This window comes from Dendrobates tinctorius, unplaced genomic scaffold, assembly GCF_039654945.1.
Source record: "Dendrobates tinctorius isolate UK_male_01 unplaced genomic scaffold, ASM3965494v1 ptg000056l, whole genome shotgun sequence".
Classification (NCBI taxonomy): domain Eukaryota; kingdom Metazoa; phylum Chordata; class Amphibia; order Anura; family Dendrobatidae; genus Dendrobates; species Dendrobates tinctorius.
In genome coordinates this window covers 6,043,971-6,062,848 of record NW_027361724.1, presented here as the reverse complement: position 1 = coordinate 6,062,848, position 18,878 = coordinate 6,043,971, and the positions used below count along the sequence as shown (strand labels likewise).

General features: G+C 42.7%; 1 protein-coding gene across 2 annotated transcripts; it reads right to left on the bottom strand.

The window, feature by feature from the left end:
* Positions 1-1,468: 1,468 nt before the first annotated feature.
* Positions 1,469-18,205, bottom strand: PJVK (pejvakin). Of its 2 annotated transcripts, none has more exons than XM_073577458.1 (6): positions 17,995-18,205; positions 13,770-13,965; positions 8,971-9,112; positions 7,558-7,675; positions 7,353-7,463; positions 1,469-5,539 (listed from the first exon to the last, which is right to left on the bottom strand). In XM_073577458.1, exons 1-6 carry the CDS (start codon positions 18,203-18,205, stop codon positions 5,238-5,240), a joined length of 1,080 nt encoding a protein of 359 aa, XP_073433559.1. In that variant the 3' UTR covers positions 1,469-5,237. The 2 variants fall into 2 exon arrangements, with proteins under 2 accessions (XP_073433559.1, XP_073433560.1); XM_073577459.1 differs by having other exon boundaries at positions 7,368-7,463.
* Between the last annotated feature and the right edge of the window lie 673 nt (positions 18,206-18,878).

Here is an 18,878-nt window from a genome sequence, read left to right as displayed (position 1 = left end):
CGGCCTGCGCACGATCTGCGCACCCTATGCTAAAGATAGGGTGCGCCGATCGCAGGCGCCGCTGTGCGCTAGGAGGCGGCGCTACAAGCAAGGGGCGGGCACGCCGGGCAGAGAGCCGGCTCGGGGGCGGAGCTATCCCCGGCCATGCGTGCGCTTAAAAAGCGCTAATGTGAAACCACCCTAAAAGGTCGATATTGACTTTTAGGATTGCTGCTTCCAATTGGCAGCACTAGAGCTCAGGTCCTCTTCCTCTCTGAAGAGTCAATTTGCGCAGGTACTTACAAACATGTCAACCATAAAGTCATTATTAAAACAATTTTATTGAGACATAGGTAATAAAACACAGCACTCCAAAAATACATACATAACAATATAAAAGTAGAGTACGATGCAGTTCATGTAATATACACCAATGAGCAAAAGAAGTATTGTTAAAGACTTAGCGGGGTTCACATAATTTGGAACATAACAGGCCACATGTATCAACAGAAAAAAAATGAAAAGTAAATAGAATAAAACTTCACTGCGACTGTCCAAATAATCTGGTAAATGGCTCATATACAAAAAAAAATCAATCCTTAAAAGATACTTTATTAACCAATCATTAAAAAGTTTTCAAAACTTTAAAAAACAGGCAAACAAAAATAGGCTTATTGCTGATTTTCAAGATCCAGCCACAAACACTAGAGAGTCGTTCCAATGTCAGGTAGAGGGTCACAAACCTATTTGTCCCTATAGGGCCCTATATCTCTCTCCTACCTGACAGCGGAGGTTGGCACCCTCTTGATACGCAAATGGCGCCCCAGCTCCTCGGCGGCTCTCCCTAATCACCCTGTTGACTCCTATGTAAATAACATTAGCTTGGAGTACAACAGATGGCCGGGGACAAAAATATAATAGATAATAACCCCATGCCACAAACCACCAAGACAAAAATGTAAGGAATAGTAACTGGAAAAAACTCTAATTTTTGGCAGATTTGTAAACATTTGCTTTGGGAGGAAAAGGTGTCTAAATAACCCTATTTAGGTGTCTCCCTGCCTGACAGCGGAGCTTTTACACCCTACGTTACTCTGGTGCCCCCGCTCCACGTGGGCTGACCCTTACTGACCCCTACACTTCTCCCCCAGAAAGAGGAAAGAGGGTGTCAGAACATATGGCCAAGGGAGACAGGGGTAATAACTTAGAATTATCCCTGAAAAAATCCCCCCCAAAGACAAAAAATGTTTTAATGATGATTAAACAGGGTGATTAGGGAGAGCCGCCGAGGAGCGGGGGCGCCATTTGCGTATCAAGAGGGTGCCAACCTCCGCTGTCAGGAGAGAGATATAGGGCCCTATAGGGACAAATAGGTTTGTGACCCTCTACCTGACATTGGAATGACTCTCTAGTGTTTGTGGCTGGATCTTGAAAATCAGCAATAAGCCTATTTTTGTTTGCCTGTTTTTTGAAGTTTTGAAAACTTTTTAATGATTGGTTAATAAAGTATCTTTTAAGGATTGATTTTTTTTGTATATGAGCCGTTGAATAATTAATCCAGAATTATATTTAAGAATTTTTGTTACGTAATCTGGTAAATGAACAGAAAAGACACAAAAAGACAACTGACTGCGGCTGGAGCCTCCCTGCCGTGCCCTATCTGTGGAAGGAACAAAAAGCATCCGAGCCTCGCAAACTTGACTTAAGGGCAGAGCGTCTTCAGGGCTCCAACCAAAAATGGTACCAATTAGCAGGAGAATAACTTATGTCTTGTCTGCAGAATTTCTACCAGACTGACTGTTTCAGGATTACACAGAGTACATCTATATTTTTTGTCAAATGTAATCATTAGTTTCTAAGTTTATTGTTCTTTTAATCTTGATACATGATCCAAAATATATGAACCCCACTAATCGAAGCCCTTAGAATTCGTTTGTTTATTATGGTTTTGCACGATGACTGAAAGTCTCATACACTTTGGAATAAAGTCTTCCAAACCCACCAATTTTGGCCTTACCGGCCAACTATGTAATGTGTATGGGCGGCCTACCAAACAGATGATTTGGATGGAAGTAGAATCAAACGTGGAATCGCAGTGCCCGACAGTGCACTCTTGCACCAGGTGTCTGGCAGTGGCTTTCTTCCCTGTCTACTTTGTAGACACATGCACGCTTGGCCGAGGTTGGCACACAGGTGCATCAGGGAGTCGGTGGAGATAGCTGTCGGCCAAACAAGTTCTCGGCTGAACCCTGTATGAGAGTAAGGTCACATTGACAAACTGGGAACAGATTTGACACTGTTAAAAATCATGTATGTACTATATGTCAATCCATACCTTATCCTTCATTTCTAATAAACACACTGCAAGTTTTGTCTTTATCACCTAAGCTGAACTAAAGCACCTGCACGAAAAAAAATAAAAACTAACCACATTCTAGAGGTTGTGAGGAACATGTCTAGATCTCCATTTATTATAAAGTAACATCTCAAAATTTGGTTAATAAATTCTGTTATAACAGACCATGCCTAAGGAGGTGGTGGTGGAATAGGTGTGAACGATGGCCATACAATATGGAATGAATAGATGGACAAAATATAGGGGGGAAAAGTGCCCCCTATCATAGAAATCTGTGCGTGATATCCAAAACAAGACTGTTTTAGAACATTAGCTCATGTCTAGGGCCATTGGTGTATAATATCCAGGCCCTCGCCATGCCGCCTGCCTCTACTAACATTTGTAAAAGAATGGCTCTAAAGAGCGCAACGATACCGGTGTGATCCTGAAATAGGAGGTCACTTATGTCCATGAGTTCTTTCTTACCTCCTAAATATTCCACTATCACCTGTGAGTGCTCTCATTCAGAATTAAAAGCATTTAGGAACCAAAATAACTGGAGCCATAAAATGAAGACTGTGAAGGAAATATATCATCAATAAGGGGAAGGTATAACAGCAGTGGAGTTACAGTTAGTTAACAAAAGGGTGAAACTTGATATACCAGTACTGCAAACCCAAAGGGTCAAACACGGCACCTCCGCTCTTGGACGCTTAGCTTTAAAGGAGTCAGCAGATGGTTTGTAACTGGGCAGAATATTTCCTGTTGACTGTATAGAGAGGAGTGGGGGAGATACGGGATATTTGAAATCCAGGGTGACAACTTAGCCCATCATCCAGTCACAAGCAGCAACTTTTAAATGGGCCAATCTGGGTCATCTTGGAAATATGACCCTATGGTGAGAACTTTAAAAAGCTGGGTGGCACAAAAGCAAGATGCTCACATGTGGGGGCTGCCGATGTTGCTTATGATCCATAATTCATTTTTTTCCTTCCCCCAAGTAAACAGAAGGACAGTATGTATTTCTGTTATTTCTTCCATTTTATTTTTTAACTGTTTTGCATATTTGTGTGTGGTTTTATTTTTATCCTTTTAGATCTTTTATTGTAAGCACTGCATATTTTTATATTAAAGCTTAAAATCTTTAATAAGTTTGATCCTTGCGTGCTCTAAAGAATCCATACCCTTTCACAAAGTGTGTGACTTTTTGATTGTCTGACAGTAGCTTACTTTGGGGACTCATCACCCCTTGTGTTTGATGAGTAGTGGCAGCGCATTAAGAAATCGGGGTGTGACTTATGCTCACTTTATAGTGTTGAATTGAGAGAGAGAAGATAAATTAACCCTTACGGGTGCACCCCACGCCACGTGCTGAGAAGTGTGTACGTGACAGAGACCATGTAGAGTTACAAAGTGGGGTCACCAAGTGCTGAGGGCAAAAATGTCACCAACACTCTGCTGCCTCCTAACTGCAGAGTCCAAACCTCCTCTGGTATTAATATCATCCCAAAACTGTGTCAGGAGCTTCATGACATGAGTTTCCATGGCCGAGCAGCTGCATGCAAGCCTTACATGACGAAGCACAATGCTGAGGGTCAGATGGAGTGGTGTAAAGCCGGCACCACTGGACTCTGGAGCAGTGGAAACATGTTTTATGGAGTGATGGATCACACTCCTGTATCTGGCCATCGGATGGATGAGTGTGAGTTTGTGAATTATAGGAGAACATTACTTGTCTGACTGCATTGTGCCAACCATAAAGTTTGGTGGAGGAGGGACAATGCTACAGGGTTATTTTTTGGGGGTCGCGTTAGGCACCTAGCTCCAGTGAATGCAAATCATAATGGTTCGGCATACCAAGACATTTTGGACAATTGTAGCTTCCAACTCTGTGAGAATACTTTGGGGAAAGTCCTTTCCTGTCCCCACATCACTGTGCCCCAGTGCACCAAAGCAAGGTCGATAAAGACATGGTTCAGGGACTTTTGTGTGCAAGAACATTGAACACTTTCAGAAGGAAGATTGGGAGCTCAGCTTCTTGTCAAGCATTAATGTCTGGCCTCACAAATCCTCTTGGAATAATTGTGCCCACAGACAAAGTCCAAGACCTGCAAAGCGGGATTGACTCCATATTACTGCCTATGGATTTACAATGTAATGCCATAAAGTTCCTGTGGATGTAATATGTAGGTGTTCCAATATTTGTATCCTCACAGTCTTATGAGTTTTTTTTTAAAGACCCTATAATAAACTTGATTCCATTGCTTCCCCCTCCCCCCACAATACCAGGTATTACCAGGCCAAATTGTGCTATGTATATCATTCTCGTACATGGAAAATCCTATGTATACACATTTAAAAAAAAATAAATAAATAAGTTTCAGTTCATGTGGAAGTTGTCCCTTGAAGACATCCCCTTCGTCAAAAGAAGGCGGCTGTTGCAGTCATCGATGTAATGCATCCACTAGTAGGCTACATGGACAGGAGTTACGGAGGTGTGACAATCCCTTCCCATTTTGACACTGGAGGAATATTTACATTTAAAAAAAAAAAAAAAAAAAAGTTATTTTGTCCACAAAATGGAGATCTGGCTCTTTTCTACAGGGACAAATGCAATACACACCATCAGTACTAGGACATACAGTAGAAGATGGAACCTCAGGAGGCCATGACTGGTGCTGAGAAGCTCAACTCTTGGAGTCTCCCTCTGCCTTGATGCCTTCTGTATTTCAACATCTCCTTCTCTCTTCTGTGTTTTCTAGTTTATAGATGCAATTGACACTGTCTGCTTATTGGCCGTCTTACTTATTAACCCTTAAACAGTACAGCCACGAGACATCTTACATAGTGCATTGTGATGAGAGCTGTGGCACGGGTTCACCTGAGATGTAACATGAAGGCACCAACGTCTCCTACACAAAGATCACTTCATTCTCTTGTGCCACAGGTCAAAGCATGGTACAGCGTGCAGCCGGACGTACTTCTGGCCATTGTAAGAGCACTCAAAGCAGCCATACACGGTCTCTCTTTTGGAGTTTCCCATCCCGCACAGAGCGCACGGCCCCTTGGGAATATTATTATTCAGGAGGTTAGATCGAATGTGAGCGCCTTCTCGCATGTAGGTAGTAGAAATGTCAGTCATGCTGGCAGCCTTGTCATAGTAATCAGAAAATATGTCATCCATGTAGGAATCTTCATTTGCAATGATATCCATTGTTCTTTTTCCTGCCCAATAAAGCAATAATTAGTTAAAATTTTTTCATAGAAATACTGTTTTTAAAAGGGTTGTCTCATCATCTTAAAAGTGCAAAACAGTTGCTAAAACAAGCAGCCTTTCAAGTTACTTGTTAAAGCTGCAGACATACGGTCCTATTTCTAGTGAGAGGATCGAATCGCAATCCTCGGACTGACCGCCGGCTCGCATCGCAGTCCTCGGACTGACCGTCGGCTCGAATCGCAATCCTCGGACTGACCGCCGGCTCGCATCGCAATCCTCGGACTGACCATCTGCTCTCCTGACCCAAGCGTGACATCTGCATAGGAATACATCACGCTGTCACGTTCAGGTCAGGAGAGGTGCCAGGCCAGTTCGTGCACTGCGATGTGATCCTCGCAAGAGAAAGACGGCCTTCTGTCTGCGCCCTAAAAAAAAAATCTTAATTCTCAGGAACAGAGGGATTTTTAATTCTTTAGTTTATTGCCTGGAGTCTAGACTTCCAGCAATCTCTGGATTAAAAACACATGTGAAATGCACAAATGTGAACAAGTCCGTAGGACAATGTTCACACCACCCACCGATTGAAACACAAACAAAGCACAGAATGAAAAATGTGCAAAAATACCCTGCAGTAAGACCTATAATAGTAGTCAGCAAGTGCTGATAAAAAGATGACAACAAATACAGGGTATTTAGTCGATAATTTTTTTTTGCAAAATGATGTATGCTAAGCTGCTCCACCACGTCAAGGTAACCCTATTGAAACAGTCCCTATCTAATATATTTAAAACCTGAACATGTGAACAGTGTCTAAATGAGCAGGATTAAGACAGGCGCTTACCTGTATGGGCTCGTGCAAAAAAAGTATCGACTAAATACCCTGTATTTCTTTTTATCAGCACTTGCTGACTACTATTATAGGTCTTACTGCAGGGTATTTTTGCACATTTTTCATTCTGTACTTTGTTTGTGTTTCAATCGGTGGGTGGTGTGAACATTGTCCTACGGACTTGTTCACATTTGTGCATTTCACATGTGTTTTTAATCCAGTTTTTTTCGTGCTTATGCATGATTTGAGAGACCCCACCCCTCTCTTGTGTGACATGCACAAAAGGAGCTGTCTCACGCCCCGAGCCCATACAGGTAAGCGCTTGTCTTAATCCTGCTCATTTAGACACTGTTCACATGTTCAGGTTTTAAATATATCAGATAGGGACTGTTTCAATAGGGTTACCTTGACGTGGTGGAGCAGCTTAGCATCCTTTTTTTGCAAAACAAGTATCGACTAAATACCCTGTATTTGTTGTCATCTTTTTATCAGCACTTGCTGACTACTATTATAGGTCTTACTGCAGGGTATTTTTGCACATTTTTCATTCTGTGCTTTGCTTGTGTTTCCAGCAATCTATTAGAGGTGCTCAATTTCCTAGGAAAAGGAGCACAGCTTGACAAGCAAATTTGTATGTGAGCATTTTCCACCGCTGGTCATTTTAATGAATGTCACATATGGATGGAGTAGGTCTGGCAATGCAAAACCCATTCTGTTAGCAGTTCTACATGCTGGCTAATACAGGAGGGTCCTAAGGTTTGATCGTAGGAAATAGGTTTAAAAATTATTTGCATTATTTTAACAAGCGCAAAAAGATTCCTATAAGAACCTCAAAGGACACGGTCAACGCTGCTGCTCCTGTAGGGTGCAGAACACAAGCATCATCATTGTCACTAAGACCACAGGCTGTCATGGTATGCTGACAGGGCTCCGTCCATTCATGGCAGCAATCATGATAGTGTCTTAACAAACCCCCTGGTTCCCCTTCTTACCAGTGAATAAGATGCCCGTGCGATACAAGGTGTTCCGTATGGCATTTAATGAAAAAGATCTACTGGGCATCTTCTCAAAACCTCCTTTAGAAGCGGAGGATACACATAGCTCTGGAAAACAAGGATAAATATCACGGAGATCATGATATCTTACAATGACTTAACGGTAAATTTAATAAGGGTTTTCTAATTGTGTGAAACTTACCAAAGTGACCATCTAGGTGAATGTACAGATCAAAAATACTGAACGCTATGGTCGTGTGCGCTGGGAATACAATAGCTTTGTCACGTCCTTTGTGGTTTTTCTCATCAATTATGTGAAACTGAGATTAAAAAGTGAACAAGAAAATTAATTAGTAAATAACATATATGTTATGATAAAAAAAGCCAATATCCAGAGAAACAGGCGGAAAAAAACTTTTTTAAGATTGCATCACATGCAGACAGGGGCATAACTACCGATGGGTGACGAGCCCACTGATACCACCAAATACATTAGCTGGATGTGTGTCCTTGGACTTACATTCAGTTGAAGTGTATTGCAGCGCAAAGACCCATCAGGGCCAGCAGCTGACTTTGGCGTGCATGGGACTGGGGTCACATGGCAGTGACATTATATGCTCTCGTCACTTACATGCTGAAGTCAGCTGCTGGCTTAAGAAGAGACCAGGACCTAGACGATGACGGTCAAGCACCGAAGACCAGAGCTACGCTGGTCAAAGTCCAGACTGCATTCGTCGATGGTCAAGCACCGAAGACTCGAAAGACGACGGTCAAGGTTCCTGACCTAGAAAACGCTGGTCAAGAGTTGAGAATCAGCCTCCACCACTATGAACCGAGGAGATGCTCGTCGATGGTCAAGCACTCAGGTGACTCTGAGAATACCCGGCCAGAGACTCCAGTCTGGGTCAGTCATTGAAGGAGATGTGTGAGACGGGCCATCATTTCCAGCACGGACTTACGGTACTGGGCGTGAGCAGGGGGGAGGACTGCAGATTAGCCATGGTCTGGCTGATGCTAGAGCGGCCCAGAGAGCGTTTATAGACTTTGTAAGAAAAACGTGCAGCTAGTGAGGTGGAGCAGCGGCCCTCATCCAGGCTCAGGAAGCTGCAGAAACTTCTAGAGACTGTTGCTTGCCAAATACTGATTTGTAAATTTCAGTATCTCTGCTTCCATTTCATATCATTAATCCAATAAATAAATTGTTGTTTCCACCTGGAGCTTCCGCTGTTGCATCTGGTCACCTGTTACAGATCCATTCAGGATGGGGCTCTGCAGATCTCAGTTTCCACCCTGGTTCCAGAGAACGATTCTAAGGATCATTGAGGGTCATAGCGGTTAGAGCCTCAGTGATCAGTACATTTTGTCCTGTCCATAGGATAAGACAACTTAAAGGAGATTACTGCTTTCAGAAAATTTTAGTCTATAAACTGTGATAGTTATAAAAATCACAACTGCGCATTACTTACCCTCCCAGGGTCCAGCGCCAGCTCTCCACCTCTGCCCCAGTCTTTATTGTTTGCAACGCTGATGTCATGTCAACATGGCTACAGCCTTTCTGATTGTCATCACAGTCACAATGTTGGGATATAGGAAAGTGTCAGATCTTCAGACTTACCCTCATGGCTTCTCCCCGCATCCCAGCATGGACAGACAGAGAACACTGGCGAGTTGTCCGGATGCTCTCCATGACCACACATAAGATTTCCTTCCCATTTTCTCTTGATTGCCGAACTAAACAATGATCCAAGTCAATTGTCCTACGAATAAGAAGAGTGATCAGAGATTGTAGACAGAGATTATATTTTCCTACTACAGAAATAATGTAATATGACCATATGAAGGTGGTATTCTGGGAGCACTGACAGTGCAGGACTTGGTGACTTATTGATACCCTTTTTAAAGGATAAGTAAACTGAGGGCATAATGTAATATTACACAGCGATCTAAGGCGGAGGTCTATGGATGGTGGAGGAGACATCACATGCAGTTGAAACAGTTTTTTTATACATAAAATTCACAAATGACAATGTGATAATCCAGGCAAAGTTCACCTAGTGTGAATATAACAGGGGTTCTGACTCCTGTATCACACACACCATATCTTCAGGATCTCCAGAAGACTAGTGTATGAAGTTTGCCCATAGTATCTCATTAAGAAATCTTGACGCCCCCCATCATGGAGACTCGCCTTCAAAAGTTAGCAAGTATTTGTAGTTTTTGGCTACAAACACCCCGTTCATGTAAAGACACGCTCCTCACTCATGCTTCACATTAACACACCTCGTTCCCTGCCTCTCCACACCCTGTTCTCCAACTTTTTTTGGGGACTTGCTAACTCTTCAAAAAGTCTGAAAAGTCTTCTCTTATTCTTGGAGGCTCACAAATATTCCGGGAAAGTTGGCAAAAATGTTTTCGGCTCTAGGGTCACACCGCCATATTTTCTCTCATCCGAAAGATTTGGGCTGATGAGACTCTGATCAAACTATGATCAGAGTTTGATCATAGTGTGCTCCGGTTTTCTCAAATGAGGAGAAGGCGGGAGAAAAAAAAAAATAAATAATGTCTTCAACTTCTCCATTCTGTCAGTCAATGAAAATCGGACTGCACTCAGATGTCATCTGAATGCAGTCTGATTTTTTCCAGGCTTGGGACCCGCATCAATTAATGCCATATCCCACCCATTTCCCATCCGCACAGCCCAATTATTAGCACTATGGCCGAAAAATGAGACCAGGTGTCATTAGCTTTAGTATCAATACACACATTGTGCAGATAGATATCTTGCACGTTCTTTGTTTGCTACTAGTGATGAGGGAACATATTCAGATAAGGTGTTATCCGAGTATGCTCTTGTGCTAACCGAGTGTCTTCGGTGTGTGCAAATAATATGTTCAAGTCCCCACGAGTGTACGTCTCGCAGCTGTTCAACAGCCGCAACGCAGGCAATCCCTGCATGTCTCGCAGCCGCAGAGACTCGCACATGTTTTTCGAGCACGCCAGACACTTTAGCCCTGCAAGACACCTACCTGACAGTGTCTCTTCTGATTAGCAGTCCTGGAGTTGTATCATGGTGCAAGGATGATGGCGCACCAGGTCTACAGATCATAAGAGGTGCTGGGAATTCTAGCAAGTAGTTGGTTTACTAGTCTCGCTCCAAGCAGACAAGGACCAGAGTCATCTCTACTATATATCTGTCATACATACTGTACTACACTGACTCCAGCTTATTTGTAGTTCTGTAATTCTTCCAGGAGATGTCACCAGTGCACCAATGACAATATTTTCCAGGGTAATTGCAATTCATCATAACCTGGATTCATGTATTACATCCAGTAATGTCTCTTACGGGCGTCTCGCACACACGAGCCATCTGATGCTCTATGGAGCAGTGCAGATCTGTGGTGCCGATTCGGAGCGCACATTCGCTGCGATTTGCAGCCCAGATCGGATGGCGCGACCCATTCAAGTGTTGGAAATGCACTTGGATGACATCTGAGTGCAGTCCAATTTCCGCTGACTGACAGAATGGAGAAATCTTGCTCTCCATCTTCTCATCCAAGAAAATCGGATCACACTAAGTTGACACTCGGCTCAAACTCTGATCAGAGTATGATCGGGGTGTCATTAATAGAATTGATCTGATTATTTCACATGAGAGAATCAACGCTCATGTGACCTCAGCCTTATCTATTTACATCTGAGGAGGTTTTAAATTATTTTTTTCTGCTTCAGCATTTAACAGCCATGCAGGATGTCTAACATGTCGGACCCCAGCGGCTCCCCATGGACCCCCATGGACTGGGGATTTGCCCAATATTCTGTTCTTCTTCTGATCTGCAATGGAGGCTATGAATGGATTGTCCAACACAGATGTGAACAGAGCCCAATAATGACTTTGATGATGTTTAATTCAGAAGTTGCAGATGCAGACAGAAATGGGGATGTGTTCCTATCAGTACACTGCGCTGTAGACATAGACCACTTCAAATATTCATCATCCGTTACTGTTTTCAAATGTGTCCATAAAACAATGTTGAATACAATTTCCAGAAAAATAATGATTTTGGGAAACCTGGCAATGAAGACAGCCAAATCCTCAGTACATTCATTGCAGAAATCTACGATTTACGCTACATTCCTACAATGAGTATTTGATGTCCCAGATTTTCTGCACCTGTTAGGCTACGCTGAATTTTTGGTGAGTTTTTTTAGGCTGCTTATTTTTGAAAAAATGCAAGTAATCTATTTTACTTAGTGGGTGCAGAAATGAAGCAGAAAATCTGCAACATCAAAAGCTCATCGTGGGAAGCTTTTCATAACACATGAAACTGTATGATGTTACATATATTAGGGCACTGCAATGAGAGCACACATCTGCAGGATTTTCCCATAAAGCCACCATTGTGATGAGAACACGAGCTTTATTTATCTTCCCCAGGTTGGGCGCTGTATCTCCTCCACTCTGCCAGTCTTTGTTGATCGGCTGCAGCGGTGGTTTGCGCCGTCTTCATCAGCTAAACTGCTAAGCTCACTAACTGGCGCAAGTGCTGCTGATGTGATGTCACCGCTGCATCCGATCATCAAAGAGCGGGGCAGCAGTTTTGTCAAAAGAACCGGACCTGGGAAGGGTAAATGTTATTTTACACTAATTAAAAGGGTCCTGTCTCCTTCCTTCAGGAGCTCACTGCTCCCCAGCCAGCCGAATTTATTAACAGCTTGAACCAGCAGCATCATCGCACCGCTGTCCCCAACTGGGCGCTCCCGATGCCGCCATACGAGGTGGTCTTGAATCTGCAGCATTGGAAGCACAGTGATACTAAGCTGGCCGGACCGGGAGTTAATAGTACGATCCTGGCCATCCTCAGTGCAGTGCTTACAAGCTCAATAGTAAAGCTCTTGTAAGGAGAACCATGTCATTTTATTTTTTTACAAATACTAAACTGGAAAGTTGTTTGGTTTTGCAAGCACTTTCCTATTCTACCCTCCAAGATGGAAAAAAAAAAAACTTTTAGGCTGGAGTCACACACAACCATTAAAAAAATCGGTCCCATTTTAACAGTCCGAAATCGCACAAAGGTATCTTAACCATTGATCCGTTTTTGATGCGATTTTTCGTAATTGATGCGATTTTAATCGCATGTAAGGATCCGTTTGACATCCGTCTGGCGAGATTTTCTCGCAGGGTAGCTAAATGGACATATAATGGAGCCCAATGACAGGTTTCCCCACACAAAGAATGAATAGATCTAGACACATTAATATGTATATTACAAATTCATACAGTTCATCAGAGCAGTATAGCCGCAGAAACATTTGCCGGCTTTTGTCTAATTATTCTCCTGCCCGACATGAAATGACACATGGTTTACATATAGTTAACCATTTCATTTCATGTTTTTTTTGTTATGTCTATCACTATTAATTAGTTGAGGGTTTGTGGGTAAAATTTTGGACTTGTAGGGGTTAATTTAAGGGGTTAATTCGTTGTATGAAATTGCAGGGACTCCTGCTGATGTCACTGAAGCTGCAGGGAGTCCCCGTAATTTCATACAACGAATTAACCCCTTAAATTAACCCCTACAAGTCCAAAATTTTACCCACAAACCCTCAACTAATTAATAGTGATAGACATAACAAAAAAAACATGAAATGAAATGGTTAACTATATGTAAACCATGTGTCATTTCATGTCGGGCAGGAGAATAATTAGACAAAAGCCGGCAAATGTTTCTGCGGCTATTCTGCTCTGATGAACTGTATGAATTTGTAATATATATATTAATGTGTCTCTATGACATGTATAAAATATATATATATGTGTCTAGATCTATTCATTCTTTATTTAACCGGTCTCTGTGATTTTACTGTATTGGAAGAATTGCCGGCTTTTGCTAAAGGACACCGGGTGCGATTTTATCGCAAGTCACACATCTAGTCCGTTTTTAGTCCCATTTTTTCTCGCCCCCAATAGACTTGTATTGTCGAATCCGATCCGAAAATCGGTGACAATCGCGGCATGCTGCGATTGTCTCGGTCCGAGGATCGGATCCGATCAAAAATCGCATGATGGGAGCTGCCCCATAGAATAACATTGGACGAATGCAATGCAATTTTTTATCGCATTGCATTCGTCCGATTTAATCGCCAGTGTGACCCCGGCCTTATTTTTTCATTGGTGGCTGCTGTTTACTGACAAGTTATCCAAGGACACTCAGGATGAGGCATAGCTCCTAGGCCCTAAATGCAGAATCTGTAACAGGGCCCTTTACTATAAGCCATTTATAACTCTGGTTTCTTCTCATGTGATTGAGGAGACTTATACTCCTTCAGGCCCCAGGGTTTGGATGTGACGGCTACCTCTGCCCCCTATAGCTACGCCCCAGAGCGACATGCAGGTATGATGTGATAGCCTACCTGGATATCAGCTCCTTTAGGAGAGTGGGGACTTCTACTTCGTGTTTGGTCACAATGCCAAAAGAAGCTTTAACTGCAACAGAATCGGACCCGTAGATATTCATCCCGACATCATTCATGATCTGATTCCCGTGCCTCCTGTTTAAAGACACATCCGACTTATCTTCGTAATTCAGCAGTTGATAAGAACTGACACCTATGGAAAAAACAAAAACAAATTGATTGTAAAAAAATAAGATAAAGCCCCTAAAAATAATAGTGCCTTCGAGATATTAAAAATAACAATAGCAAACAGTGACCCACACTGTGCCCTCATGGCACCCCACACAGTAATAGCCACCACTTAGGTCCTCTTTACTGCCCCCATACAATAATAGGGCAGTAGTGTCCCTGCACAGTAATAGAGCCCACCCTCACGGTACTCTACACAATAATTGTCAACCCTTAGGTCCCCTTTCCTGACCCCCATACAATAGTGATGGCCTCTCACAGTAATATCACTTTATTCCCCCCACATATCTATATATAGCAGTGATGCTCCCTTAGTGCATTCCACACAGTATGATTCCCCCTTGTTGACCCCTTAAAATAACAATACCCATTTGTTGCCCACTCACAGTAATAATGTCCCTATGTAGTATTAATTCCTTATACATGTCCCCATATAGTAATGATACCCCATTAGTGGTCCCGTATAGTGTAATAACCCCCTTGTGGCCTCACACATATGATCTTCTCTCACTGTCCTCGCACCGTATTGATATTCCCTAAGTGCTGCTAAACAGTGGTGATGCCCCTTAATGCCCCCACACACAGTATGATTGTTGTGTCCCAGTGTATAGTCTGATTCTCCCTTAGTGCCCTACTAGTTTTTATTAAACTGGAATGAAAAGGGTTGTCCCTAAAACAAAGTAGGTGCATAGGTGATAAATGTATGAGAGGTCACACTGTTCATGAGAAAGGGAATCCTAGTGTCCAATATGTGAATGTAGCAGACGTGCAAATTGTGACCACCACTCCTTTTACTTCTATTGGACGTAACAGTTATCTCTGTCAGCAGGGCCTGCGTCACCATCCGGCGTACTTGGGTAAGTGCTGGGGCCCTGAACGAACGGGGGGGGCCCCCTCGCTGTCGATGACACTGGCATGCTATGAGGACCATGAGTCGGAAGGAGTCGGGTGCTAGTGCTGGCACCAGCCCCCCTCAAATACTTAGCTTTCCCCAGTGCCCGCAGCTCCAGTATCTTCAGCGTCTTCTGACTCTGTGACATCTCATGGCAGAGTGCGCGAAGATGTCCCTTCAGCATGCCCTCTACCGAGCAGTGTAGAGTTCCAGAAGATGCTGAGGAGACCGGAGCAGCAGGGAACGAGGAGAGGTGAGTGTTTATTTATTTTTTATGTATGGAGCACAATATGGGGCCATTATACTGTATGGAGCAAAATGTTGGGCCCATAATACTGTATGGAGCAATGTAGGGGGCCATTATACTGTATGGAGAACTATATGGGACCATTATACTGTATGGAACAATATATGGGGCCCATTATTCTATATGGACCAATATATGGGGCCTGTAATACTGTATGGAGCCATATATGGTGCCCATAATACTGCATGGAGGACTATGTGGTGCCCATAATACTGCATGGAGGACTATGTAGTGCCCATAATACTGCATGGAGGCCTATGTAGTGCCCATAATACTGTATGGAGGCCTATGTGGTGCCCATAATACTGCATGGAGGACTATGTGGTGCCCATAATACTGTATGGAGGACTATGTAGTGCCCATAATACTGCATGGAAGACTATGTAGTGCCCATAATACTGCATGGAGGACTATGTAGTGCCCATAATACTGCATGGAGGACTATGTGGTGCCCATAATACTGCATGGAGGACTATGTGGTGCCCATAATACTGTATGGAGGACTATGTGGTGCCCATAATACTGTATGGTGGACTATGTGGTGCCCATAATACTGTATGGTGGACTATGTGGTGCCCATAATACTGCATGGAGGACTATGTGGTGCCCATAATACTGTATGGTGGACTATGTGGTGCCCATAATACTGTATGGAGGACTGTTTGAAATGAAAAGTCTGTAGTCACTCTGTGTGTCACTTTGTGTGACTGCAGACTTTTGAATCCCCCCAGGGCACGCACTGTGCATTGCCAGGATTTGCCAGATTACAATAGATATCATTCATGCAATGTAAGAAGTGAAATATTTTGCATTGTACTATACCTATATTTCTTGTCTGTGCATCAGGAATCGTGGTATGTGTTAAAGAGGCTCACTGAAAGGCCGGGGTCACACTGGCGAGGAATACGGGAGAGTGAGAGGCGCTAAAAGCACGCATTACACACGGACCAATGATTCTCTATGGGACAGCTCCCAACAGCCGTATATTTCTCCTCCGTATTCTACGGTCCGTGCCACTCGCAGCATGCTGCGATTGTCAGCGTACTACGCCCGTAGTACGCCAATGCAAGTCTATGGGTGCGCAAAAAATACGGATTACACACGGACCACACATGTGACTTGCGAGAAATACGCACCAGGTGTCTTTTAGAAAAGCCGGCAATTCAGTGCACGATACAGTAAACTCACACTGACAGGTTTAATAAAGAAAGAATAGATATAGACACATAGAATACACACATAGAATGCATATATTATATATATATATATGCATTCTATGTGTCTATATCTATTCTTTCATTTCTTTATTAAAACTGTCATAGGGCTCCATTATATGTCCATTTTGCAAGCCTGCGAGAAAATCTCACCATACGGATGCCATACGGATTACATACAGATGCTGACATGAGCAAAATACGCGACCACACCTTGATTACGGATGACATACGGAGCACTGTTTAGGGGTCTGTCATCCGTATTACGCATGTAAAATACTGACCGTATTTGCGCAGGTTAGTGTGACTCCAGCCAAACTCTTTCACCTGGGGCCCACAAAAAAATCGGGAGCTGGTCCTGTCAGTCACACAGAAGTTGATAGAGCAGTAGTCACACATGCACATTTATGCTCAACTCATACAGGAGACCCAGGACCTCTGTTATTGGTGGGGGTCCCAGAGGTTGACCCTTGTGAGCATACATTTATCACTTATCTGGGGCATTGGTGATAAATGCTGTTTATGGCCGGGGAGCGGCTTTCAGCTCCAGCGTTGGCTAACGGTAAACAGTAATCCAATTGGAGCAGCACAGCTCCGTTCACTGTGTAGTGGCCATTGCTGAGAACTGCAGCTCGGGTCCTATTTATTTCAATACGAGCTGAGTTTCAGTACTGGAGAACGCCCACTACACAGTGAACGGAGCTGTGCTACTTCACACCAGAGCTGAAGACAGCTGAGCAGTGGAGGTGCCACCTGGTCAGACCCCACCTATCTGATATTGATTGCCTGTCAATTCTTTTTATTGATGCAGCACATACCCCTTAAAGTCTATGTTGCTATTCACATATCTGTGGGGGGGGGTTCCGGACTGTGTGTTCGCAAAAAAAAAAAAAAAAAATCACGGATACATGTCCATTTTTGATGGGAGTCATGGATCACTTACAAGTCTATGGCTCTGTGAAAAATCACTGAAAACATCCGAGTGCCACACCCCAGTGCTGCCTGTTTCTAAGGGTAGGGTCACGCGACCATTTTCACTCCATTCAAGAAAAACAGTCCGATTTTTCTCAGTTCAGTTTCTCTCAGTGGTGGAGAGGGAAAAGAAAAAGTTTCTTCATTATGTCAGTCCGTGAAAATCGAACAGAACGCGGATGACATCTGGGTGCGGTCCAATATTTTCCGCGAACCCATAGACTTCCATCATCGATTTTGATCCAACACTCGGATCAAAATCAGACATGTCACCGATATTATCCTTTGACCGAGGAAAAATTTGGACCTGTGCACAACCCCATAAAATAACATAGGTATGAGAGCTATCTATGAAGATCGCAAGAAAATCGGTCGTGTGCGTGAGCCCTAACATTGTAATGGGCAGGAGAAGATTTGATTTTGTTTTTTTGGCATAAGAAAAAAAAAAAAAATCAGATTGAAAAAAAAAATATATCATACATTAACCACATACGGATGAAAAACTTTTTTTTTTCACGTACATTAAAAATCGGACGTCTAAATGAGGCCGAAGTCATGAAGGTCATAAACTCAGACGAGCCCTTTAACTGACACACCATAAGGAATTACCTGCAGAAATTTCCTTATCTCCATTAAGAATATCCTTCAGGGTAAAAGGAGTTGAGATATATTTGTATTTTCGGGACAAAAAGCAGCGCTTCTTCTTTATCACGAGGCTCAGCGGCTGGTACTTGTCTGCCTCGCTGAGGTTGGGTACAGGAACCAGCCTGCCGCCATCACCCACTTGCTTTACAAAGTTCTTTGTAGCAGCAGCAAACATAGTAGAAAGATCTCTTTATCCTCCTCCAGTCACAATACGCATAGATGGCTGAAAAGTGAAATAAATGTCCGAATCTTCAGTTTAGGTGGCAGCATCCTCGGAGTCTGATGTATACAGCATATGTCGTGTTGTTTCCAGCATCTCATGTACCCTTATTGACTCCTATTACAGGAGTCAATGAATAATTGACGGCGTAATGCAATAGGGGCTTTTGTGGCTGCTCCTAGTCACACTTTGTACATGTTCCAAGTCAGGAAGCAAAAAGAGAAAAATACAAAAAAAATTCTAAAAAAAAGCATAAATAAAGCAAAAAGGTTCACAGCTAACAAAAAGTGAAAAATACATAAAAAAAAACTAAAATAAATACATAAATAGAAAAGAGAAAGTAAAAAGATTCTCTGCTAGCAAAAAGAGAAAAATACAAAAAAAAAAAAGAAGTAAATAATAAAAAGGAAAAAGGTGCTCAGCCGAAAAAAAAAATAAAAAAAAGAATGGATAATTTTCATTTTTCGATTTCCTCACTTAAGTTTCTAACATATCCAAGAAATATTCTTTTTTTTTTAAAATCTAAAAAAAGCTCGCTCTGACTATCTAAGCGGGAAAATTTGTAACTCATTCATCTCTAACGTCGAATGGTGCAGAGTTTTTTATGAAACCGTTTGCAAAAAGTCAT

What these genes read in the sequence shown, in the direction of transcription:
- PJVK (XM_073577458.1), bottom strand. Translation starts at nt 18,205, where the DNA reads ATGTTTGCTGCTGCTACAAAGAACTTTGTAAAGCAAGTGGGTGATGGC. An exon ending in TGCGGGGAGAAGCCATGAGG is followed by an intron (nt 7,676 to 8,970) that starts GTAAGTCTGAAG and finishes TTTTAATCTCAG; the next exon opens with TTTCACATAATTGATGAGAA. An exon ending in TCACCTAGATGGTCACTTTG is followed by an intron (nt 7,464 to 7,557) that starts GTAAGTTTCACA and finishes CTTGTTTTCCAG; the next exon opens with AGCTATGTGTATCCTCCGCT.